The 27,149-nt window shown below is 39.1% G+C and overlaps 1 protein-coding gene across 2 annotated transcripts; it reads left to right on the forward strand.

Annotated features, from left to right (window-relative positions):
* The first annotated feature begins 1,088 nt into the window (after positions 1–1,088).
* LOC121486081 (guanylate-binding protein 6-like) lies at positions 1,089–26,754 on the forward strand. Of its 2 annotated transcripts, XM_041746791.1 has the most exons (12): positions 1,089–1,106; positions 7,126–7,233; positions 15,197–15,412; positions 16,609–16,736; positions 17,941–18,050; positions 18,251–18,447; positions 20,251–20,496; positions 21,314–21,594; positions 22,345–22,557; positions 24,009–24,111; positions 24,437–24,630; positions 26,118–26,754. In XM_041746791.1, exons 3-12 carry the CDS (start codon positions 15,223–15,225, stop codon positions 26,337–26,339), a joined length of 1,884 nt encoding a protein of 627 aa, XP_041602725.1. In that variant the 5' UTR covers positions 1,089–1,106; positions 7,126–7,233; positions 15,197–15,222; the 3' UTR covers positions 26,340–26,754. The 2 variants fall into 2 exon arrangements, with proteins under 2 accessions (XP_041602725.1, XP_041602724.1); XM_041746790.1 differs by lacking the exon at positions 1,089–1,106 and having other exon boundaries at positions 7,070–7,233.
* Positions 26,755–27,149: the final 395 nt, after the last annotated feature.

Below are 27,149 nucleotides of genomic sequence, written 5' to 3' on the forward strand. Positions count from 1 at the left end.
AATCCGTGTTTGGGATGAGCATGCCATGCTTAGCAAATGTGAGCAGAAAACCCCTGAAATATCTGTATAACCTTCACCAATGCCCAACTCCCTCAGCTAGCTGAAATCACCTTGATATATACCCAACTGTTAGGCTTCCTCGCTCACTCACAGAGGCCTGTAGATCTGGGCAAATCCCCCCACCTCCCCAACCAAACCAGCCTCTTCCTTATTACCAGTGACTATATTCCATCACCACTTTTTTCCTCTTTGACATATCTAGGAGCTACCGGCAGTGCTATTTGTTGGGAGTTAGATAACTAGTTGTGCAGACATAGGGATGCATGCCCTAAGCACCCAGGCAGGCACTCGCTTGGATGATGCTGAGACAAATGGAGTAAAAACACCCCCTTTCTGTATCGCTGATCCAAAACAATAATAATTTTTATATACCATTTGACCCAAACGTCTATAGAAGGAGACACTCAAATTTGGGTTCTGGAACTATAACTTGTTTATAAGACAATGATACACAGGATGATCACTTCATGATAACCCCCAACATATAGCAGCACCACATTTATCTAAACCAAGGGTGAGCAAATGAACCATGGCCCATAGGTCAAACCTGCCCCGTTGCCCACTTTCGTAAATGTCTTAATGGAAGATAGTCACACTCATCTGTTTACCTACTGTCCTTGGATGTTTTCACTGAATAGTTGTGACAAAGACTCAATGGCTGACAAATTCTAAAATATTTACTAGCTGGTCACTTATGAGAAAGTTTCCACAGACAAGGAGAATGGTGAGGGAAGCAGAGGTTGAAGGCTAAGAGCTCTCCTATCCTCACACAGCCTGGCTTCCACAGGAATGTCCCATTGCCTCTCATTTTCCTGCCACACACTTGTTCCATTTCTTTCCTTATCTACTGATAAAGTAATTTCCAACTTTAATGTTTGTAAGCCCTGTTCCTTGGCTCCCGGGGAAGCTGTACTTAACATTTAGCAAGGTCAAATGACTCGGCAAAACCTCAAAGCATGGGTTCTCTCTATTTCTGCCCCCAGCACAAGTTGTACATCTGTTTCATTAAGGAAAAGAACCAAAAAGGAACATTCTGAACACAAAAGGTAAGAAAAAGTAAGAAACTTCCCTAGTTCTCATTAGATTTAAGTCACACAGCCCTACATATGTTAGGAACTTAAGGTCTGCAATTTTCTGAATTGTTTTTTGTTTAATAATTTGTGACTTTTTTTTTTTTTTAATTTGTGACTTTTTATGCAAAAAGGGCACCAAATGTTCCTTTGCCGGTGTACTGTTCTTTATGAAGATTGTGTATCCCAGGCAGCTGTCATAATTGGGCTAGAAAGAAACTTTCCTCCTTTTTTTTTAAAAAGATTTTTATTTATTTATTTGAGAGATAGACAGAATGTACACACATGGTAGGGGGGTGGGGCAGAAGGAGAGGGAGAATCAGACTCCTCGCTGAGCAGGGAGCCTGTTGTGAGATCGATCCCAGAACCCTGGGATCATGACCTGAGCTGAAGGCAGATGCTCAACCACTGAGCCACCCAGGCGTCCTTAATTCCTTGTTAAAAGACATTCTAGAGGTTACTAGAAGACAGCAGAGAAGAGGGACTCTAAGCTCACCTTGTCCCACGGATACAACTAGGTAATAGCCACATCAATGTAAGTAACCCTAAAACCAGCTGAAGATTGACAGAACAAACTCTACAACTAAATGTAGAGAAGAGGCCCCATCCAAGAGGGTAGGAAATATGGAGACACTGTCAGGAGCTAAAGGGCCACAAGTCTGTCTGTGGGGGGGGGGAGGAACATCATGGACACAGGAAGGGAGAGAAAGAGACTATCACACCAGGGAGCCCACATGGGGAAGATAAATCCCCATTACATTTGGCTTTGAAAACCAGAGGGGCTGAATTTTGTGAGTTCTTACAACCAGTGGGACTTTTAAAAATCAGCAGATAGCTCTGGGAGAGCCGGGAGGGCCAGAGGAAACTGAGTCATGGCCCTTAGAGAGACAGCACAACAAACAATCCCTCTGAGGTACAGCACAGAAACAGCAGTTTGAAAACGCATGGGGCATACAGGAGAGAGGGGTGTTTTCTAATCTCAGAGCACATTCTGGGAGACTCCTCCAGGAACAAAGGAGCAGGCAGGGGCCATTTCCCTCCCCTATCCCCCAGCATAAATACGTGGGCACCTCCGGGAACCAGCACAGTGCTTATACTCCTACCTAATTGATAACAAAGCAATCAGGTCTCCATCTCTCTTTCCTCTGCCCCATGTTTTGGTAGATCTGCCCCTTCCAGAGACAGTTCTGCCTCAGTCTTGGTGCTGCAGTTTCCCTCTCCCATAAGATGGGTGCAAATCTTGGCAACACTGTATCCACCCACCCAAATCTTATTAAGACTGTGTGCCCTGCCCCTGCGTGCTGTGTGGATCTGCTTCCTCTAATATGCTCTTGGCCAAAGCCCATCCAAACCAAGACCATATGCCTGGCAGTGTGCAAGCTGCCCCAAAAGGGGCCACTACCACTCCAAAGTGACTCCTGCCCTGGGGAGAGGGAAAGATAACCATATCAGTCAGACTGAGGCCCCAGCAGTAGGCTGGGAGCAGACAGCTGGTTTGATTGTAGGCTCCACCCACCAGTGAAAATTTCTCAGGGAAAGTATCTTGCAGTTTGGCACTAACTCCATTTCTGGCAAATGCCTGGTCTGAGTCAACTCAAGCCCCAGGTGTCCCCAGACTGGCCCACTAACACCAGAGGGACCAAACACTGCCCACAATAGGCAATGCAGATGACTCAGCCACAATAGCAGAATAAATGCAATATACAGAGAGATACCCCTGAAGTGTCAGGTTCTGAAGAACAGGGGACATTGCACTGCAGGGCACTATAGGACCTTTTCTTCACAAGGTCAATACTTTCAAGAATAGGAGATGTAGCTGACTTTCCTAACACATGGAAACAGACACAGAGAGTCATACCAAATGAGGAGAGAGTGGACTATGTCCCAAATGAAAGAACGGGACAGAATCACAGCAAGAGACCTAAGCAAAACAGAGATAAGCAATATTCCTGATAGAGAATTTAAAGTAGTATCATGATACTCACTGGACTTCAGAAAGCATGGAGGACATCAGCAAGACCTTTAACAAAGAGATAAAAAAGAACAAATCAGAGATGAAGAATATGATAAATGAAATTAAACTACACTAGACGGAATAAATAGTAGACTAGAGGAAGCTGAAGAACCAATCAATGACCTGGAGGACAGAGTAATGGAATGTAATCAAGCTGAGCAGATAAGAGGAAAAAAATATGTGAAATAAGAATAGACTTAGGGAACTGAGCAATTCCATCAATTGTAATAACATTCACATTATAGGGATCTCGAAGCAGAAGAGACAGAAAAGGGGATAGACTCTTTAAAGAAATAATAGCTGAAAACTTCTTAAATCTGGGGAAGGAAACAGAAATCCAGATTCAAGAGATTTTCCCAAAAAAAGTCAATCCAAAGAGGTCCACACCAACACAAAGAGTAATTAAAATGGCACAAAGTAGTGATAAAGAAAGAATTTTAAAAGTGGCAAGAGAAAAGAAAACAGTTACATATAAGGGATTTCATAAGGCTATCAGCAGATTTTTCAGTAGAAACTTTGAAAGTCAAAAGGGGGTGGTATGATATATTGAGAGTGCTGAAAGGAAAAATCTACAACCAAGAGTACTCTATCTAGCAGGGTATCATCCAGGATAGAAGGAGAAACAAAGAGTTTCCCAGACAAAAGTGAATTCATGAATGCTAAACCAGCCCTACAAGATATTAAAGGGGACTCCTTGAGGGGAAAGGAAAGATCATAAGAGTAACAAAAGTAGGAAGCACAAAAGCAGTGAAAAGTACCTCTGTAAAAATCAGTCAAGGGGCTCATAAAATAATAGGATGTAAGTATGACAGCATAAACCTAAAACATAGATAGGGAGGGGAGACGAATAAAGAATTGCTTCAAACTTAAGCAACCATCAACTTATATAGACTTTTTTGTTTTTTATTTTTATTTTATTTTTTTAATATAGACTTCAATATGCAGAAGATGTTATATACAAATCTAATAGTAACCAAAAATGAAAAACCAGTAAAAGACACGCAAAAAATAAAGAGAAAGGAATCTAAGAGTCTCATTTAAGAAAGTCACTTTTTGGGGCACCTGAGTGGCTCAGTCAGTTAAGCATTTGACTTTAGGTCAAGTCATGATCCAGGGTCCTGTGATCAAACCCCATGTTGGGCTCTCTGCTCAGCAGGGCAGTCTGCTTTCCTTTTCCCTCTGCCCCTCCCTCCTCTCGTGCTCTCTCTTTGTCTCAAATAAATCAATAAAAAAAAATTTTTAAGTCACTTTATCACAAGAGAGCAAGGGATGAAAGGAACAGGAAAGAACTACAAAAACAACCATAAGACAAGCAACAAAATGTCAATAAATACATACTTCTCAATAATTACTTTGAATGTAGATGGACTAAACTCTTCGATCAAAAGACATAGGGTGACAGAATGTATAAAAAAACAAGACCCACCTAAAGGCTGCCAACAAAAGATTCACTTCAGATCTAAAGACACATGCAGATTGAAAGTGAGACGATGGAGAAACATTTATCATGCAAATGGGTATGAAAAGAAAGCTGAGGTAGCAATACCTCTACCAGAAAAAAGGACTTTAAAACAAAGATTGTAACAAGGGACAAAGGAGGGCACTATATAATCATTAAGGGGACACTCCAACAAGAAGATATAGCAATTATAAGAATTTATGCAACCAACATGGGAGCACCCAAGTACATAAAGCAGCTAATAACAAACACAAAGGAAGTAATCAATAGTAATACAATAACAGTAGGGGATTTTAACACCCCACTTACAACAATGGACAGATTATCTAAAAAGAAAGTCAACAAGGAAACAGTAGCTTTGAATGACATTTTGGATGAGATGGATTAACAGGTATATTCGGAACATTCCATCCTAAAACAGCAGAATACATAATATTTTCAAGTGCACATAGAACATTCTCCAGAACCAATCACCTGTTAATCCACAAAACAAGTCTCAACAAGTTCAAAAAGTTCAAAGTCAGACCATGCATTTTTTTTCTGACCACAACACTACGAAACTACAAATCAACCACAAGAAAAAAGTGTAGAAAGAACACAAATACATAGAAGTTAAATAACAGACTACTAAATAATGAATGGGTCAAGCATGAAATCGAAAGGGAAATTTAAAAAATACATAGAGATGAATGAAAATGAGAACACACAACAGTCAAAAATCCTTGGGAGGCAGCAAAAAAAAAATTTTTTTTTAAAAGATTTTATTTATTTGAGAGAGAGAGGGAGGGAGAGAGCATAAGCAGGAAGGCAGAGGGAGAGGGAAAAGAGACTCCCCACTGAGCAAGAAGCCTGATGCAGGACCCAATCCCAGGACCCTGGGATCATGACCTGAGCCAAAGGCAGACTCCTAACTGACTCAGCCACCCAGGTGCTTCCAAAAGTGGTTTTAAGAGGGAAATTTATAGCAATACAGGCCTACCTCAAAATCAAAAAACAAACAAAACACTTAAATGAACAACCTAACGTTACACCTAAAGGAACTAAAAAAAGAACAACAAAAACCAGTAGAAGAAAGGAAATAATACATAATAAATAATAAAGATTAGAGCAGAAATAAATGAAATAGAAACTAAAAAAACAATAGAACAGATCAACGAAACTAGGAGCTGGTTCTTTGAAAAGATCAATAAAAATGATAACCTTTAGCTGAACTCACAAAAAAACAAGAGAGGACTACATAAAATCAGAAATAGCAGAAATAATAAATGACACTTTCTTGAAAAGTTAAAAACAGAATTATTATATGATCCAGTAGTCGCACTATTGGCTGTTTAACCAAAGAATACCAGAATACTGATTCAAAAGGATACTTGCACCTCTATGTTTATTGCCGTGTTATTTACAATAGTCAAATTATGGAAGCAACCCAAGTGTCCATCAACAGATGAACGGATAAAGAAGAGGTGGTATATACATAGAATGGAATCTTATTCAGCCATAAAAAGAGTGAAATCTTGCCATTTGCAACAACACGTATGCATCTAGAGAGTATAATCCTAAGTAAAATAAGCCAGAGAATGACAAATACCATATGATTTCATTCGTAAGTGGAATTTAAGAAATAAAACAAATGAGCAAAGGGAAAAAAAGAGACAAACCAAAAATCAGACTCTTAACTACAGAGAACCAACTAATAGCAGAGGGGAGGGAAGTAGGGATTGGGTGAAATAGGTGAAGAAGATTAAGGGTACCCTTGTCTTGATGAGCACTGAGTAATATATGGAATTGTTCAATCACTATATTGTACACTAATATCATACTGTATGTTTACTCCACTGGAATTAAAATTATAAAAATAGCAAAAATAAACATATCAGTCAAGAAAAACAAGGAAATTCTAAAAGGTTTGTTCAATTTGCATTGACACTACATAATAGGGAACATATTTAAAATGTTAAAAGCTCTCCACTGACAAAAGAACCCAGGAAGTCCCTCTAAGAGAAACATAATTGAAATAATCTTGCTTTCTACAACTTTGCTTACATTTGTGCCATGCATTTTCTTTTTTTTTTTTTAATTTTTATTTATTTATGATAGTCACACACAGCGAGAGAGAGAGGCAGAGACACAGGCAGAGGGAGAAGCAGGCTCCATGCACCGGGAGCCCGACGTGGGATTCGATCCTGGGTCTGTAGGATCACGCTCTGGGCCAAAGGCAGGCGCTAAACCGCTGCACCACCCAGGGATCCCATGCCATGCATTTTCTATGTCTCTTGTGTTCTAAGGAAACTTAAGCCAGCTGAGAGAGACATATAAAGAAGTGAAGCCAGCAGAGCCTTCCAAGATGGGGAAGACAAAAGAAAGCTGACTGTTGAGCAACTGTGGGGTTTCTCAATGCCCTCTTACTGTGTACTGAATATCCAGATTCATGCTCTAGTCTGGTGATTCAGGGTGCATGAGTTACTTTTACTTTCAATTTCTGTTTTAACACAATAGAAGGTAGAAATTTATAACTTGCTCAGTTTTTTCCAGCTTTTATAAAGGAAGGAATAGAAGGTGGAAGGAACAAGAGAGCAACCAGTGAGCTGCTGAGAGCTAACTGTTCTTGGACCCCTGGTGCTGCAGAGAAGGCAAGTACATCTTCTTTTATTGGCAACACTGTCTTGAGCTCAAGATTTGATTTCTGATTTCAAGTGACAGTGAGGAATGGGCAGGAAGGGCAGGTTGCCTTTTGTCTGGCCCACCAGAGTCTGTGGCTGGCTCTAGTTTTGGGGAAGCTCAGCTTCTTCATTTGAAATGGGAGCTGCTGCAAAGTGATAGCCAAGCACACCAGGTCTCCCTGGGTGTGCTGTTTCTGGAACAATGTCAGCTCAGGGCAGCAGCAACTGGAGTGCAAAGAATTTCATGGGAGCCTCTCTGATTGACTCTTAGCAGGCTCTGTGATGGGCACTTAGAATTCACAGAATGAGACTGTGCCCCTCAAGGAGCTGATAGGCAATGATAATCTAAAGAGATAGTTTCTTTCTAGTATTTCTTCTAGTCATCCTTAAGAAAGCTTCAGATTGAGAGTTACAGAACTCTCCATGCAGGAATAAATTTAGTTCCCACACCGCTCATCTTTATTAGTTAAAAATATCTATTTTTGTCAAGTCCATCTGTTTCTTTTTCCCTGCCCCTCTCTGATGTTTGTTGGTTTATTTTTCATTGGAACATCAGAGTCACCTGTACCATTTGTTAAACGTATAGAATCTGGGTTTAACAATTTCACCAGGTGATTCTTAATGTAGTTTAAATTTTGAAAACTAGTCCTGAATAGGATTGAATGGCTGCACTTTGTAAATTTGAAGTTAAAAGCTCTGGGGCTCATTCCAGCTAAGAAACCACCACCTGTTTTCATAAAGTTGTTCAGTTGTTCCTGTTATGTCTCCTTCAGCTTCCTCTAATCTTCCCTATAAAGAAGGGATTTACAGTTCCAGTCACTATAAGGTAGCTGTTTGAGGCTTCTTTTGCTTTGTTTTGTTGTTTGTTTTTATTGAAGTTCAATTTGCCAACATATAGTATAACACCCAGTGCTCAGAGGCTTCTGTTTTACCTTGGTGCTCTTTGCTCCCCACATTGAAGAATCAGACAAAAGGTGGTGGGACAGGAGCAGTGTATTTGAACTTGCTTACCATTCTGACCTGACAAAAAATTTACTTGTAGACCTTGTTTTTTAGTAATCTATAGTTTGCAGTGTTGAAATGCATAGCCCAGGGGCACCTGGGTGGCTCGGTGGTTGAGCATCTGCCTTTGGCTCAGGTTGTGATCCCAGGGTCCTGGGATTGAGTCCCACATCCAGCTCCCTGCAGGGAGCCTGCTTCTCCTTCTGCCTCTGTCTCTGCCTCTCTCTGTGTGTCTCTCATGAATAAATAAATAAAATCTTAAAGATGAAAAAAAAAAAAAGAAATCCACAGCCCAATGGACCAAATTGCTCAATGCAATTATTGCAGATTAGTGTCCGTTATTCAACAAACATACACCGAAATCCTATTTTGCGTTGCATGCTATACTAAGGTAAAAGCTTACAGCATCTAATTTAATTATTGAAATATCCTCCAGGCTGGACCTTTAATTTTATTCACATTACCTGTATAATTATCTTTAAAAACTTAGGTTTAGCTAGGTGAGGCTCCTTGTTTAAGGCACCAAAAAGCAATAAATGATAGGGCTAAAAAAAAAAAAATGATAGGGCTGATGTTAGATGCATTTTGAACATGTGACATAAAATTTGGAACTGAATATTTGAGACATTTGAACATAAGAGCATGTTTACATATTCTGATTATGAAAAATACATATAGATATTGTCAATGTAGGAAAGAAGGTAAAACTGAAAAAGAACAGAGGCCTTTATTTGGGGTCTCAGAATTGTAATTTGGGAGCACAGATTCCGAAGTGGCCAGTGTCCTGCTTGTTGTGGGAAAAGCACAAGGTGTTGTTGTTGTTGTTATTTAAAGATTTATCCATTCATTTATTAGAGAGAGAGAGAGGCAGAGACACAGGCAGAGGGGGAAGCAGGCTCCATGCAGGGAGCCTGACGTGGGACTCAATCCCCCGGTTTCCAGGACCACACCCCAGGCCGAAGGCTTAGCTAAACCACTAAGCCACCGGGGCTACCCTAGCACAAGGTTTTAATGAGAAAGAAGGAAAGGATAAGTACACGATTTAGGTAAAGAAGAGGAGAAAAAACCCACTAATTTGGTGCTGACTAGTTGAGCCACTTCTGATTACCATCTTATTGATGATGTTATTGGTCCTATCAAATAAAATTGCCTCTGGTGTGCATTTAATTTTACTGTCTTCATATGATCCAAATGTCAGTTGCTCTGTTGAAATTTTGTGAGTAATTGCTTGAAAACTATTACCACTCTGGTCCAGTTAAGGAATCTTTATTTGGAAAAGAAAATGGAACTTCAAAATGGAGTCTCTTTTGTCTAGAAATTTTATACAATCCCACAATATTACAGAAAACCATTTAAATTTAATGCAATCAAAAATATGCCAGGAGACCAAAACTGTATCTTTAATATTTAATTTCGTATAAGAGAATCCCATATACCATTCACCTAGATTTATCTACTGGTGATATTTTACTAGGTTTGCTTTATCTCTCTAAATATATGTGCATGTCTCCTTATATAATATAAAATGATATTTGCATATTTATTTTTGTTCTCATTCATAAGAGTAATTTGCGGAAAACCTGACCCACCTCGGCTAAGTACTTCAGCCTATATCTCTTAAGATTCAGAGACATTTTCCTGCCTTCCCTGGTTGAAAGAGAGGCTACATTCTTTAGATTGACCTCATTCCACTTACCACTCCTGTTCCCAACACTTGTCAATCTGCAGACAAAAGATGAGTGCATGGGTCACACTAAAGCACTAGAGAACACATTTTGATATGTGATCATGACAAGAAAGCTGCCATAGGTTAACCTACTGATAAGGGAACTGACAGGATAATCAATGTCTTTGAGGAAGAATATTCTGTCCTATATGTGGTTGCAGTGGCATGAAACAGAAAGATAGATTGCCCAGTTGTTTTTTAAAAACTTAAAAATTGTGATAAATTTTTTTAACATAAAATTTACAATGTTAACCATTTTAAAAAATATTCTATTTATTTGAGAGAGAGAGAGAGAGCACAGAGGGAAAAGGAGAAGCAGACTCCCCAGAGCAGAAGGCCTGATGTGGGGCTCCATTTCAGGACCCTGAGATCATGTCCTGAGCTGAAGGCAGACACTTAATCAATGGAGCCACCCAGGTGCCCCCCATTTTAACCATTTTTAAGAGTTCAGTTCAGTGACACTAAATACATTCACACTGTTGTGCAACTATTACCACTATCCATCTCCAGATATTTTTTTTATCATCCCAAAGGGAAGCTCAGTACCCTTCAAACAATAACTCCCCATCCCCCCCCAACTTCAGCCCATGGTAAACACTATTCTACTTTGTATCTCTATGCATTTGACTATTTTAGGTACCTTTTATAAGTGAAATCATACAGCACTTGTCTTCCATGTCTGGCTTATTTCACTTAGAATAATGCCTTCAAGGTTCATCACTGTTGTAACATGTATCAGAATTTTATTCTTCCTACAGCTGAAAAATATTCCATTGTATGTTTATGACACATTTTGTTTATTCACCCATCCCCTGATGGGCATTTTCACCTTTTGGCTACTGTGAATACTGCTGCTATGAACACTGATGTACAGATATCTGTTTGAGTTCCTGCTTTTAATACTTTTGATATTCCCTGATACGGAATTGCTGGATCAAATTACCATTCCATGTTCAAATTTTGGGGGAACACACCATAGTGTTTTCCGCAGTGGTGGACTATTTTACGTTCCTACCAGCAATGCACAAGGGTTCCGATTTCTCTACATCCTGGCCAGCACTCATTGTTTGCTGTTTTTGTTTTCATTTTTTAAAATATAATAGCCATCCTAGTGGGTATAAAGTTGTACTCACTGTGGCTTTGATTTACATTCCCATAATTATTGGTGATGCTGAGCATCTTTTCATGTATCTATTGGCTATGTGTATATCTTTTTTGGAGAAATGGTTGTTTGTGTGCTTTGTCCGAGTTTTGAACTGCATTGTTTTTATTATTGAGTTGTAAAAGTTCTTATAGATTCTAATATATATATTCATCCCTTATCAGATTTGTGATATGCAATTTCTTCTCTCACTCTGTGTGTTGCCTTGTTACTCGGTTGAGTAACAAAAATTATTAATTATGAAGTCCTATTTGCCATTTTTTTTTCATATTTTGATCATGCCTTTGGTGTCAGATCCAAAGAAATCACTGTCACGTTCAGTGTTGTGAGGTTTTCTCCTGTGTTTTCTAACAAGAGTGTTTATAGTTTTTCTCTTATGTTTAAGTCTTTGATATTTTGAGTTAAATTTTATATATGGTATTTAAGTAATGGTCCAATTTCATCCTTTTGTATGTGAATATCAAATTTCCCCAGCACCATTTTCTGTAAAGACTATGCTTTCCTCATTGAATGATCTTGATGTGCTTGTCAGGAATCATTTGACCATATATGGGAGGGTTTATTTCTGGTCTCTGTTCTATTCTACTGGTCTATACATATCTTTATGCCAGTACCATGCTGTGACTGAACTAATTTTCTTTACATATCATTTTCCTGATGTACTTTATTGAGTTCTTTGTGTTTTCCTCTAGCTTTTTTAGTACACTTAAGAAAATTACTTTAGTCTTTGCTTAGAACATGCAACGCTTGTGTTTCTTCAGTTATGTTTTCTGCCACATTTGTTTACTTCCTTTGAATGGGCCATATTTTCCTGTTCCTCTGTATGCTTTGTGTTTTTTGTTGTTTCTGCTGAAAATAGGTCATATATACAAATAGCCACCTTTTCCATTTTTTTTGGAAATACTGGTTCTATGCCAAGGATGTCTTTTGCTAATTAGTTGGGTCTTAGTCTTGATCCTTAGGATTAAGCTAAGGAGAAATCTTAAAGTTATTTTAGATCTTTTCTGAGCATGCATTTTCCCTGAGCTTGTACATGGCTTTTTCAGTTTTCCCATATACATGTTGCTTTTAAATGTCTTAATTTCCCTGAGAATATCTCTTTGGAGACTTCAATGGTCTCTTGTTTGTCCCCACCCTGAAAAGGGAAAAAATTCTGTTTCTCCTCTCAACACCCTGTTCTCAATACTTTACTTCCGGTCACCTCAGGTATGGGCAATTTGTCACAGTAAGCAATCCTGACAGGAACAGTCTGAAGTTAGTGTGTGCCCCACAGGTTAAGGGCTCAGTCCCACAAGACTGGCACCACTTCACGTCCAGAGTGCAACCCATACTTCTGACTTGCTATGTTTGTCATCTCTATCCCAGTCAGTAATTTGCTAGAATCACTTACAGAACCCAGGAAAAATACTCTAGATTACTCACTGGATTGCAAAAACTCACTAGATTACTGGTTTATAGATAGAAAGAAAAGAAAAGAAGAAAAGAAAAGAAAAGAAAAGAAAAGAAAAGAAAAGAAAAGAAAAGAAAAGAAAAGAAAAGAAAGGAAGAAAGGAAGAAAAAAGATAGACCCCGAAGAGTAAGACAAAAGAGTTGTGTAGGGCAAAGTATCAAGTATCTAAGGTCTGTGTCACAGGGCTTGGTATATAGGTCCAGTGCGTAGTAAAATTCCTTGAATTTTATTATCACTTTTGAAGCGAAACCTGGAGAATAATAATAAAGTATCAAGAAAAGCATGTGGTGGGATACCTGGGTGGCTCAGCGGCTGAGTGTCTGCCTTTGGCTCAGGGCATGATCCTGGGGTCCGGGATCGAGTCCCACATCAGGCTCCTTGTGGGGAGCCTACTTCTTCCTCTGCCTATGTCTTTGCCTCTCTCTGTGGGTCTTTCATGAATAAATAAAATCTTTTAAAAAGAAAAGAAAAGCAGGTAGAGCTTCCATACTCTTTCTGGGCATACCACCCTCTGAGCACCTGCACATGTTTGTCAACCTGGAAGCTCTTTAAACTCCCTCAGTTAAGGTTCTTAATGGAGTTTTCATTAAAAAGGCATTATTGAATAAATCATTGGGCATTGGTGATTAACTCAACCTTCAGCCCTTCTCCCCTTCCCAGAGGTTGGGAGATGAGGTTGAAAGTTCCAACTCTCTAATCACAGGGTTGGTTCCCTTGGCAATCAGCCTTCATTCTGTGGTTATCCAGGGTATCTTATAATCACCTCAGTCACATAAACATAAGTGTGGTTGAAAGGTGCTTGTTATGTATCACAAAAGACACTTCTTTCACCGTCTTCACTCTGGAACTATTTTGGGAACCAAGGACAAAAGAACAAATAGTATAACAGAAGATACTTCCATTACTTTCATCACTTGGAAGCTGTGTGTCAGGAGCAGGGACAAAGACCAAATACATGCTTCTTATTATAAATCACAATATGACGTGTTCATACTATTTTGCCAGAGGGGTCTGCAGGTCAGACTCCCTGCAGCTTTCCCTGGCAATGCTCATTGCTTCTCCCTGTTCAAAATCCAAATTAGATGAAACAAAGACCAGTCCTTCAGGCAGCTCAGAACACATTAGAACATTATGAACACTAACTGCTCTGCTCCATTCAGTCTAAAGGAGGGAAGTGGGAACTGAACTATTGCCTAAGATGGCCTGGGTTTTTTCTTGTTGTTGTTGTTGCTTCTTGCTTTTTGTTTTTGTTTGAGAGAGAGAGAGAGAGAGAGAGAGAGAGAGAGAGAACCAGCAGGGGGTGAGTGGTGGGAGGGGTGAGAGGGAGAAGCAGACTCCCCACTGAGCAGGGAGCCTGATGCAGGGCTCGATCCTAGAACCCTGTGATCATGACCTGAGTTGAAGGCAAGACACTTAACTGACTGAGCCACCCAGGTGCCCCTAAGATGGTCTGTTTTGTCTTCACTGGTAATCTTAATACATTCCCAGCCCCTGCCCCTGCCCCTGCCCCTGTCTGAGATCCATGTGAGATGAGACAGAGACCTGAAGAGGTATCCCTCAGACATTGTGAACAAGGTCTGCTCTGTTCCCTCTGGGTCAAGAGAGAAAACTGGGAACTAGGTTGCCATCTCCAACAGACCAAAACTATACCACACTGGGGAATATGTGGACAAGGACAAGCAAAAATACCATAGAATTTCCTACCATTTTTAATATGGCTTTTTCTTGATTGTGTGTTTGCTAGGTTGCTTTAGACATTTGACTGTTTTTACAGAACTACTGTGAGATTATTCTAGCCAATATTTTGGTTATTTTTGAAATCTCTGAAGAAATAAGAGCTTAGAGCTTCCTAGCTTGCCATTTTGCTCAACTGTCTAGGTTTAATCCTGACTCAATGTCTTACTCAGATTTTGTGAGACTCATTTATCTTATTTGCAATGTGGGTACAATAATTTCTAACCTTAGGTTCTCATTAAGTGTGAGGCTGGGTACGTAAGGCATGTGTCACAGGGCTTGGTATGTTGTAGGCCCTCGGTGTGTAGTAACAATTGCTTGAATTTTATTATCACTATTGAGGCAAAACTTGGGAGAATAATAATAACCTATGTTTCATCACTAATATCATCAGAGATTTAGGGAAATAACAGAGGAAGCCCTCTGCAGTCTGCTAATTCTAGGTTACACTTTGTCCCATAGAAAGCACAGAAGTTTCACCTAACCCTAAATTTTTTTTAAATAAATTTATTTTTTATTGGTGTTCAATTTGTCAACATACAGAATAACACCCAGTGCTCATCCCGTCAAGTGCCCACCTCAGTGCCCACCACCCAGTCACCCCCACCCCTTGCCCACCTCCCTCCCACCACCCCTAGTTCGTTTCCCAGAGTTGGGGGTCTTTCATGTTCTGTCTCCCTTTCTGATATTTCCCACTTATTTTTTCTCCTTTCCCCTTTATTCCCTTTCACTATTTTTTATATTCCCTAAATGAATGAGACCATATAATGTTTGTCCTTCTCCAATTACCTAGTCCTAAATTGATGGATGCTTTGGATAACTCTAAGTCAGAGAATGACTGTAATCTTATTTCTACAAGGAGCTTTTCTAGGTTGGCAGGTTGTCATGGCATCTGGACCCAATATGACAGCCCCCATTTGTCTGGTGGAAAACTACAATATGCAGCTGTCAGTGAACCAAACAGCTATACAGATTCTTGAAAAGATTTCTCAACCAGTAGTGGTGGTGGCTATCGTAGGACTGTATCGTACAGGCAAATCCTACTTGATGAATCGTCTTGGAGGACGGAACCGAGGTAAGTGTTGTATTCAGTCTGGGGCCAACCAGTTACCTCTAGCTATATCTCAGATCTTTATTTTTCTTCCCTGGTTACATGAAAGGAGAACCAAACACCTCTAAAAAAAATTAACCTTCCGATTCTAATTCTCAGTACTAAACTACTCTTATTTTAATATGTTATCATACTATTTTACTATTGTTAAGGAAAATCTCTCCTACTAATGCTCAGGATCCTACCTTCTTTAACCTGATCAAGTACTGGGCTCTTATAGATGTATCTCCCTCCATTCTCAAAACACATTTGCTTTTTTATGGGATATCCTCATCAACATATAAAGATTTTTGAAAGTCTACTGAGGAGGGATAGAAGCAGAAAAATATTCACCTTCAGCCCAGAATATTTACCTATATAGCCTTCATAGTTTCTATAAAGATCAAATATGTGCTGGCTGCTACATTGTTAAAGGGTCTCCTCACTGCCTGTGTGTTTTACCAATAGTTAATATCGAGCTGAATGGGAAGCACCAGAGAAATCTTGTGAAAGTAGTTTTATGCGTAGAAATTCAAAGAAACATTTATGACCTAATATTCCCTGCATGTCCCCTCCTCTTTGAGCCTTAAGCATACAACCACCAGCTTCATACAGCAAAAGTGCTGCTCTTTCTGTCAATGGGTTTTGTCCCTGTGCTACTTTAATAAACTTACTAAGCTGCATTGTGAAATATCTCAAGAATTCTTCCTTGACAGTTGTGCTAAAGCACCTCAGAACATCTATCATCTTAAAAATCTTTCCTGAACTTCACATACCATTGTAGCTAAAAATCTCCTTTCTTATTTTTTTTTTAATTTCTTTGACAAAAAATGTGATCTCAATTTCCTTTATCCACGTTTTCTTTTCCCATGTCTCTCTTTAACTCATTGTTCTCTGGCTTTGTGCCTCACCATTCTTTCAAAATGTCATGGTTTTCAATAATCTCCATATTTTTTCTGATTCATGAATGTCTCTTTGCCTTTATCTTGAACCCTTACCTGGCATAATTGTTTTCCTCCTTAAAGCAGATGACACAGAAAGTAGGACACATTTGAGGAAATTGAGAAAGAACCATCTTGTATGCTGGGGTATTTACATTCCAGAAAGTCTGACTTTGTAACCCTTTGGCTGCTTTGATGCTCTCCTGTCACTATATGTTGCCTTCATCCCTCCCCTTGCAGGTTTCCCTCTGGGATCTACAGTGCAGTCTAAAACCAAGGGCATCTGGATGTGGTGTGTGCCTCACCCCTCCAAGCCAAACCACACCCTGGTCCTTCTGGATACTGAGGGCCTGGGTGATGTGGAAAAGGTAAGGTAAACAGTCGCAGATAAGTTCTTTTTTTCTGAATTTGCTCCTTACATCTTCATGAAATTTTGTAATTTAACTGCTGTGATCTATTTGCAAAATCTAGAAATTCAGCTATAGTAATGAAGCCTGCTGGTTTGTTGGACTCTCACTTTTAGATAAGAGATGGTATATTAGATAAAATTTTATTTCTTGATGGTGAGTGAATTATTTGATTAATTTTTTAAAAATTATTTATTTATTTGAGAGAGAGAGAGTACAAACCCAAAAGTGGGGGGAGGAGCAGAGGAAGAGGGAGAGAGAGAATCTCAAGTAGACTCACTGCTGAGTGCAGAGCCTAAGGCAGGGCTTGTTCTCATGACCTTGAGATCACGATCTGAGCCCAAACCAAGAGTTAGACACTCAAATGACTGCGCCACCCAGGCACCTGCAAACATGGGCTTTTATAGAACGAGCACATTCAGAGGTATCTCAAAGCCTTCCAGAATGCCCTTTGGGTAGCTGATGAACTTCACCAAAGGAAATGTAAACCCAACTCTTAACTCCAAAGCTCAAATACACAGTTCATCTGGAGGATAAATCAGAAGTATTTCCTCTCCTGGGATGGAGTTGATGTTTCTCCTCTTTCCTACCAACACACCCTTATTCTTAACAGTATGCAGTGCAAACTACGGTGTGCTGCCCAAATCACCTTATACACTTGAAGGACAAATTTTCCCACCTAGTGGGAGTGCTGATGGAAGACAGCCCTCAAGTGCCACTTCTTTTAATTGGTTCTTTTAATTAGAAAGGCTTCCAGAGCAGCCTTTCAGTGATTTATCAGCACCCTTATCCCAACTCAGGCTAAGTCAAGAGAACCATCCCAGCCACAGAGCTCCCATGGACCTAACACAAGTTAGTGTTTGCACTGCAGTGCAACTTCTTCCTATTTCCCAACTTCTTTTTTTCCCATAGTTTCTTAAATCTGACTGCATCTGTGTGGTCTTCTCAACTGGACTGAAGATACTTTGAGGGCAGGACCTTTACTGAAATCACAATCACGAAAAATGTCTTTGTAATTGTCAAAGCTGAAATCTATCTATGTCTGTCTTCAAACTTATTTCTTTGCATGGCAAGTATATTCACTGAAATAATAAATGAAAGGCTGAGAGAAGTGTCTGAATGAATTTCTAAATGCCTAAAATTCTTGCTCTAATGTGCTTTCTAGGGTGACCTTAAGAATGACTCATGGATCTTTGCCCTGGCTGTGCTTCTGTGCAGCACCTTTGTCTACAACAGCTTGGGTACCATCAACCACCAGGCACTGGAGCAGCTGCAGTATCCTCCCAGGGACCAAATCACCATGTTTCATTGAATTTATGGGAATAGATGTCAAGTTAGTTTCCCCTTCCCTGTAACTTAGCTGCCTTTGGTGGAGGAGAGGAGACCCAGGGCACAAGAAAGTGTTCATAATAATTTTTGTTAGAGAAATGTGGGGATTGTGGGTAGGAGCTTCGTTTTCCTTAACTGAGCCCTAGTTATGTGACAGAGCTCACAGAACTAATCAGGGCAAAGTCCTCCCCCAAAAGGGATGAAATTGACGACTCTGCAGAATTTGTGAGTTTCTTCCCAGACTTTATCTGGGCTGTACGGGATTTCACACTGGAGCTGAGGTTAAATGATCATCCTATCACAGAAGATGAGTATCTGGAGAATGCTTTGAAGCTGATTTCAGGTATCAGAGTATGGCCTGGGCAGTGGATGATCCAACAGCGGGTGGAAGCTACTAAACACAGTCCATTATCCTTGGGATTGCATTTATATTCAAGACTAGATTGAAGTCTGTAGAAATGATGACATGAAGGTAGGTTGAAAAGCTCTAGGGACTGGAGTTTAAGTTCACTTAAGAAATGCAGAGCCTAGGGGGTGCCTGGGTGGCTCAGGGGTTGAGCATCTGCCTCCAGCTCAGGGAGTGATCCCGGAACTCTGGGATCAAGTCCCACATAGATCAAGTCCCACATCGGGCTCTCTACGGGAGCCTGCTTCTCCCTCTGCCTATGTCTCTGCCTTCTCTCTATGTCTCTCATGAATAAATAAATAAAATCTTTAAAAAAAAATGCAGAGCCTAGGCTAGGGTAAAATTATTCAAAACCAATTTGTTTTTTAAACATAGGCTAATTTAGCTACCGGGTTACAATGTGTGCTTAAACTTTCCAAAGACCAGACACATGTTCCTTATTTTGGCTTCTGTTTTTCTGTGTTGAAGAAAACACCTGACCAGATACTTGTAAGGCATGAAATTACAAGGAAAATCAATATATTACCATATATATACACAATATATTTTAATAAATTTATTTTGCACCTATATTAATTTTCTCAAAGAAGGATATAATTTCCTTATGCCTGACATAGGGAATATGTCCTTATATATGGGCATATATATATATATATATATATATATATATATATATAAAACATACAAATGACTGTGTATTTTAAATAAACCTGAATTTATGCTTGTTTAATATTTATGATAATTATCAGAACATTCATTTTATTTTCTATATCATAGTTTTCTCTCAATTCCCCCATATTTATCCTTACTATAATTTTGAAATAATAAATTATTTTAATTTATTATTACATTTCTAATGTACATTTCAAATGGTGTATATCTCATTAAACCTTGAGAAAAAGATCAATTCTGATTTATTCATTCTTGCTTTCATTTTTTTTTAAGATTTTTTTTTTTTTTAATTTGAAAGAGAGAGAGAACACAAACAGCAAGGAGGCATAGTGGGAGAAGCAGACTCTCTGCTGAGCAGGGAGCCCGATGCGGAGCTTGATCCCAGGACCCTGGGATCATGACCTGAGCTAAAAGCAGATGCCTAAGTGACTGAGCCAGCCAGGAGCCTGCTTTCATTTTTCTACTTATACATTTAGTGAGAAACTAGCAGAAGATCAATGCTGTTAAATCAAGGATAGTCCTTTACCTCCAGGGCTGTAGAGTAGTGGTGACATCCTAAAATTACATTTTAGTTACATTTACTTTTCTGAGGTTTTTGCGAAGTAAAATAGCTAACATTGTACAAGTTATTTTTGGCATCATGCAGTTTTCCTTAAATGACCAGAATTATATGCTTAGTACTGTTGTTCCTAATATGACTCCATTATCTCTTGACCGTGGCTCTCCTTGGTCCCATAGCTCACTTTCTACATGAGACCAAAAAGTTCCATTTGACCTTTCATTCTTTTAGCCACTCATTCAGCAAACATCTAATGGACAGCTATACCACCATTTTCAGGTCTGGAGTTACTAGCCATAGGATCCTTTACCTGAATCACATGTCTCCCCAAATTTCTCTCCAGAATGCTACCATTGGCATGAGTTTGCTTCATAAGGAGTATTGAATGTTTATGTTAAAGGTGTTATAAGCATAGAAGACAGCAAAGAATACAAATCTCTGTCATAAAAACCTTTAGCTTCCTTGCCTCAATACTATTCCTACAGTAATCTGTTGTTCTTATCCCTCAGGCAAAAATTCCAGAATCCAAGCATCCAATAAAACGAGAGAGTGCATCAGGCATTTCTTTCCAAAACGGAAGTGTTTTGTCTTTGACCGACCAACAAATGACACAAAACTTCTAGCCAATATTGAGAATATACCTGAAAATGAACTGGATCCCAATTTCCTGACACAATCAAACAATTTTTGTTCTTACATCTTCACCCACGCAAGGATCAAGACTCTCAGAGAGGGAGTTATGGTCACCGGGAATCGTGAGTCTCCTTTTCCCATTTCGGTGGGGCCTAATATATGTCAAGTATATTATATAATGTATTTTTCAGCATTTTTGCTTTTTTCTATATGGAATTCTATGTATATACACATTCATACTCCACAAAGAGATGTATATATTTTATAATTATCTCACTTTGGGGGGGTTTATAAATCCCCCTCCAAAACCATACACTTTATCACTGATCTGTGGCATCTACTTATCTGAAAAAGATCCTCTACTGATAAAAAAAAAAAAAAATCACTAACTGGGTATATAAACAGAATATACTGCCATTTTTCCCCCCAAGCAAAGTCCTATCTGATAAGTGTTATTTGCAAAACAAATAGATAAAAACAATAAAAATAAAGAAAACCATTTTGGGAGTTTAGAGCACCCCAAAAATAAATAGTAGCCCATGAATCAGTTAAAATCCATTGGGAGCTTCAAAAATGAGAATAGATATAATCTGATTTATCTTGCTTCATCTGTCTACCTACATAATCTATTTTGCTTTTAATTTTTAATGGGAAATTATCTTTTCCAGATAACCTTTAATATATTAGATAAAGGTACATTTAAAATTTTTTTAGCCATCTGGCCTGGAGAACCATAAAAATTAAGAGTCAATAGGAAAACAAATGTGAAGATAGAGGAGGCAGGGTGGTGTGTGGTGTGTGGTGGGGCGGTGGGGTAGAGGAGTGTGGGTAGGGGGATGGGTGTGAGTGTCTGCATGTGACTTCAGAAATGTAGTCTCAGAATCTGGTATCCTATGGATAAATTTGGTATTTGTCCCTTTAATATCCTGGCTCATTTAGGGCTGAGGACTCTGGTGGTGACCTATGTGGATACCATCAATACTGGAGCAGTTCCTTGTTTGGAGAATGCAGTGACAACTCTAGCCCAGCTTGAGAATTCTGAGGCTGTGCAGAAGGCCGCCAGCCACTATAGTGAGCAGATGGCCCAGCGACTGAAGCTCCCCACAGACACGCTCCAGGAGCTGCTGGGTGTGCATGCAGACTGTGAGAGGGAAGCCATTGCAGTGTTCATGGAGCATTCATTCAAAGATGAAAATCAGACATTCCAGAAGACTCTTGTGGTAATTTGTCTCAGAGTTTACTCTTCAAGACCCTTCCCTTTAAAGAATGAAGCCTAGAAGTACCTTTATTGATCCCATGGCTCATCTCTTACTCAAGGATAAAGAAATCTGGATTCTCAGGAGAAAAAGAGATTCAAAGGACTACATTTCCTTCTTTTTTTCACGCTCTCCCAAACCTGAGGCACTTTACCTAGAAATCTCTCTGATCTCTGAAGCAAAATCAATATAGATATCCTCTTGATCTTTTAATACTTCTATGAATTCTAAGCCTGCCCAGAACACCCCAAAATCATTTCTGACCAAGGATGCTTTTTGGGAACACATTCCCATTGTCAAGTGGGAATCAAAGAAAATCAAATTTTCATTGTCAAGAAAATCAAATTTTCTCTTATCAGACCCTCATTCTAGGCCATTTTTAACTTACATTGCTCTTTGTTGTATCACTGTATCATTGAAGATAAAATCACTGAATGCTACAGTTGCATTCAGTGAACCATAGGTAATACAACTCCAACATTTCAGGAGAACCGGGGAAGTTAAGAAACTTTCCTGTAGTCTTGCAGAGAGTATTCAAGGTTATGAGTAAATCAAGTCTTGTGATGCCTGTTTTATTCCATGTCCTTCTCCAACAGAATGCTTTTCTCATGAGGACCACAGTTAGACCAATCCTTCTACCAGATTCTTTTGAATCTTATTCTTTTTGTTCCTTTCTTGTGGTGATATCCCAATAAATATAGTTTTCCCTTGTAGGAACTAATAAAGGATAAGAAGGAGCATTTCTTGCAGCAGAATGAAGAGGCATCAGTTAAATACTGCCGGTCTATCCTCGATCAGATTTCAAAGCCCCTAATGGAAAGTATTTCAGCAGGAACTTTCTCTGTTCCTGGAGGACACAAACTCTACAGGCAAGCAAAGGAAAGTATTGAATGGGACTATTCACAAGTACCCAAGAAAGGAGTGAAGGTGAGTAACAGGGGAGCATGGGGAGCCTACAGAATAGCATCAAAGGGGTCTCCAGATAATCTGAGAGCAATGCACCAGTTGTGGATGATAAGACGCACACACATGGGGATATCATGACAGCTTTGGCTTTTTAAGATCCACTATTTGCTATTTACTCCTGAGGAGAGTGAAAATGCCTATTCCCAAAAAGAGTATGGATTTCTGAAATCCACAAGAGACAGAAGAGAAACGACTCATTTCATCCAACAACACAACATTGAATATACCGAGTGCTGACAACTTACAAATTAAATAAGAAGCCTTGTACTTAAGTATGATCAAAAGTAAGAGATGAAGTCAGATACACAGATAATTATATACAAAGCTATAGCACATATGAACCTGTGAATATGGGCTCCATGTGATGCAGTATTATGTAACCATTAAAAGGATGAGATCATGCCGTATGAGACAACACAGATGGACCTAAAGGATATTATACTAAGTGAAATAAGTCAGACTGAGAAAGACAAATACCATGTCACTTCACTCATAAGTGAAATCTTAAAAAAACACCCACAAGTGAATAAACAAAAAGCAGAATCAAACCTAGAGATATAGAGCAATTTGATGGTTGCCAGAGAAGAGGGGCTGGGGGCTGGGCAAAATGAATGAAGGGGAGTGGGAGATACAGGCTTCCAGTTATGGAGTAAGTCACGAGAATGAAAGGCACAGCATGAGGAATACAATCAAAAATACTGTGATAGTGATGTAAGGAGACGGTAGCTACACTTGTGGTGAATAGAGCATAAAGTATAAACTTAAAGAATCACTATGTTGTATGCCCCCAACCTAATATAACATTGTGCATCAATATACTCAAATTTAAAAAGTATAATAATAAAGAAACAAATAAAAGAAAATGGGCTACGTAGATTATGGTAACAGACATAATAATAACTAAATAATAATGCAACTAATATATATTAGACTGCCATTTCCTATAGGCATGATGTAAAGCTGCTTCCCTGGACTCTTAAGCTTAATCCTTCAAACAACATTAAGAAATGTATTTATTGTCAACATTATATAGATCTGAACTGAGAGGCACAGATAGGTTAAAATAACTTGCCTAAAGTTAAAGAGAGCAAATAACAGAGAAGAACAATAGCACAAATTAGGGGCAACATTTCCCATGGAGAAGATTGTGGATGTATAGAACAGAACATAGTTCTGACTGGCTAGAACCTTGGATGGGTAGAAGGAAGTAGCACTGAGGGGAGAGCCTGGAGGGGTAGACAGAAAGCAGGAGATATGGAGACCCTCTAGTCACACTAAAGAGCTTGGATACCTTGTAGGGAGCCACTGTAGAATTTTAAGCATGAAGCAAAACTTACATGGATATACTTGTTTTTGTAGCACTAACCTCCATAGTGGAAATCTAAGTTGTTTGCTCTTTCTTGATTCCTCAGGCAAATGAGGTCCTCCAGAGCTTTCTACTGTCACAGGCTTCAATAGAGGAATCTATCTGGCAGGCAGATAAAGCCCTCTCTGATGGGGAGAAGGCCATAGCAGGTATGGGGCTAGGTGTGGCTCACAATGGGTTGGGTAGGTCCCTCTGTCAGGCGTGAGGGCAAAACCTTCCTGAGACAAGGAGCATCATCGTCTCCTTCCGTGGAACAACTGTACTAAATTGGAAAAACAACAAGAGGAGTTATGATTGTATGTCAGCCAGACAGGCCTTTCCCATAATATTCTGAAATGTGCTCCCAGTGGTGTGGACACAAGGAATTTAGAGATTTTCCACATTCCCTTCCAATTTGGTTTTGTCTCTGAGCTCTGGAGGGTTGGGATCAATTCTCATTTAATTTTCTTCCTTCTGAACTTTTCCTTGGGGCAGCTGAGCGGGCCAGTAAGGAGGCAGCTGAGAGGGAACAAAACCTGCTAAAACAGAAACTACTAGAACAGGAACAGCAGATAGAGGCACAAAAGAGGAGTCTCCAGGAAAACATAGCTCAACTGGAAAAGAAGCTGGAGAGGGAGAGAGAAAACATAATAAAAGAACAGAATATGATGTTGGAACATAAGCTGAAGGTAAGTTTGGCCATGACCTTGGTAGTGCTTGATGGTCCTTCTCCTGATACCTCAGGAAAGGATGGGTGATGGTTACAGTGAGCTCATGGAAGGAAGCACCATTGTACGTGCCTGTAATTTATTAAAACCCTGAATCTTTTGAATAATAATTCTAATTCTCCTCCTCCTCCTTTTTCTTCTTCCTCTTCCCTTCTCCTTCCTCTCCTTTTCCTCTTCCTTTTCTTGCCCCTCCCTGCCCCTTTTCTAAAGAAGCCTTTGAGTTCCACTCTATATGTAGACTCTAGAGTGTTCAGGATGAGTATGGCACCTCTAAGCCCTTGGAGGATATAAATACCATTTGAGTTGCTACTTTGGGGATTTTATTTTATTTTTTTAAAAAATATTTCATTTATTCATTATAGACATAGAGAAAGAGAGGGGCAGAAACACAGGCAGAGGGAGACGCAGGCTCCATGCAGGGAGCCCAACGTGGGACTCCAGCATCACACCCTGGGCCAAAGGCAGGCACTAAACCGCTGAGCCACCCAGGGATCCTATTTTGGGGATTTTTAAAATGATCTCATGAAGCTTGATTAAACAGATATCCCAACCATATGTATTTAATATGAGCAGCAACTGGTTTGCTTTACCAAGATCATTGACAATTATCAGAAACCCTGCTGCTACCCAAACACCCTGAAGTTGATCTGTGCTGACATAAAACTATCAGAAATGTAGAGACTCAAAAACACAAGGAAGTGGCAGTTCCTAAACATGCTATCTTGTTTCCAGGTGTGGGTAGTTTACTCAGGTTATCAAATGGCATAGGAAGGAATTCCCTCATTGTCCATCAAGACAGGTTTTTAACAGATTTCTGGAAGAGCTTGTAAGTTCCCATCATTTCTACTATTTGGGTGACTCAAGTCCCACCAACCCAAGTGGGACTGAGTGTGATCAGACTAAAGCTATCTTCTAACTGGCTTTCATTTTTTTTAATTTTTTATTTTCACTGAAAAGTGTTACATTTGTCCTCATGTCAGGCTTAGCATTCTAGAAAAACCTTAACGGTGTGTGAATATTAGGAAGGCTTTATTTTATTTTTTTTTTGGCTTTATTTTTTTTTAAGTTTTTTAAATTATTTATGACAGACACAGAGAAAGAGAAGCAAAGACACAGGCAGAGGGAGAAGCAGGCTCCATGCAGGGAGCCCAACGTGTGACTCTATCCCAGGTCTCCAGGTCTCCAGGATCACACCCTGGGCTGAAGGTGGTGCTAAACTGCTGGGCCACCAGGGCTGCCCTTAGTAAGGCTTTAAACTATGCTTCCTTCAGTGTTTAGGTCCAAGCCAAGCGATATGCCTCACTGCAAAATTCTCCTTTCTAGATGGAGGAAGAAAGAACAATTTTAAGAGTAAAACAAAGACAGCTTGACCAAGTTTTTATATATGAAGTGCAATTCTTGAAAAAAAATGATAATTTAAAAAGTTTTATTTCTCACTTTTTCTTTAGGTCCAACGAGATCTGCTCAATGAAGGATTTAGAAAGAAATCTGAAGAGATGAATGAGGAGATAAAGCAGTTGAAATATAGGATTGAAACTACTGAAAATACGCCCTTATTTTTACAAATCTTGGAGAGATTTGGTAGTGAGATTGCTTCAATATTTACTTCTCCGGGTAGAATTATTGGTAATATTATAAAAGGTGTGAGCTCACTATTTAAAAGGAATTAACTCTTCTTTTAAAGAAATTTTAAAATGTAGATATATATACTCTGGTCTATTTTTGGCGTGTATGCTTTTCACTTTTATTCAGCAAAGTTTTAAATATAAAAAGTGTCTACAAAAGGATATCAATGCTTGGCCCACATTAGATAGAATAAATGTATGTACACTTTGATATAGCATGTTGTTAAGCAAACATACATGTGCAAAATTGTAAATATATATAAAATCTACTCAGGTATCACTTTAAATGACAAAAGATTGCTTAATTATATTACTTAAATATCTAGCTATATAAATTGGTAATATAAATTGAACATGTGCCTACACTGGAATACTATGTAGCCAGGAAATAAACTGACAGTGGAGCTCTATTTGTACAAACACAGAAAAATCTTGAGTAAAGAAATAAAGTATAAAGCAGTGTGTAAAATGTGTTCACTGTAAATGAATTATTACGTGCGATCATACCTATCTACACTAGGATATCTCTGGAAAATTTGTTAGAAACTAGTCTCATTGGTTCCTCCTGAGAACTGAATAGCATCAGGGATGGAAGGAACACAGGCCTTCATTATATACTCTCATCTTTTGGCTTTCATAAAGAAATCTTGAATTGCCATTTTATAAATAAATAAATAACAGAAAATATAGAGTATAATAATATATAATGATATTCATAAAAGGAATGTGAAATTGGCTATGTGATGATAAAATCACTATTTCTAGAAACAACATCAGAATGCTAAATGAGGGGTCTAAAACTAAGATCAGAGTACTAGGGATGCATAACATTTACATCTTAATCTTGTTCTAATT

Source organism: Vulpes lagopus, chromosome 3 (genome assembly GCF_018345385.1).
Source record: "Vulpes lagopus strain Blue_001 chromosome 3, ASM1834538v1, whole genome shotgun sequence".
Taxonomy (NCBI): Eukaryota; Metazoa; Chordata; class Mammalia; order Carnivora; family Canidae; genus Vulpes; species Vulpes lagopus.

Coding starts and splice junctions, on each gene's coding strand:
- LOC121486081 (XM_041746791.1), top strand. CDS start 15,223: ATGGCATCTGGACCCAATATGACAGCCCCCATTTGTCTGGTGGAAAAC. Junction 16,737..17,940: donor GCCTGGGTGATGTGGAAAAG/GTAAGGTAAACA, acceptor TGTGCTTTCTAG/GGTGACCTTAAGAATGACTC. Junction 21,595..22,344: donor CATTCCAGAAGACTCTTGTG/GTAATTTGTCTC, acceptor TTTCCCTTGTAG/GAACTAATAAAGGATAAGAA.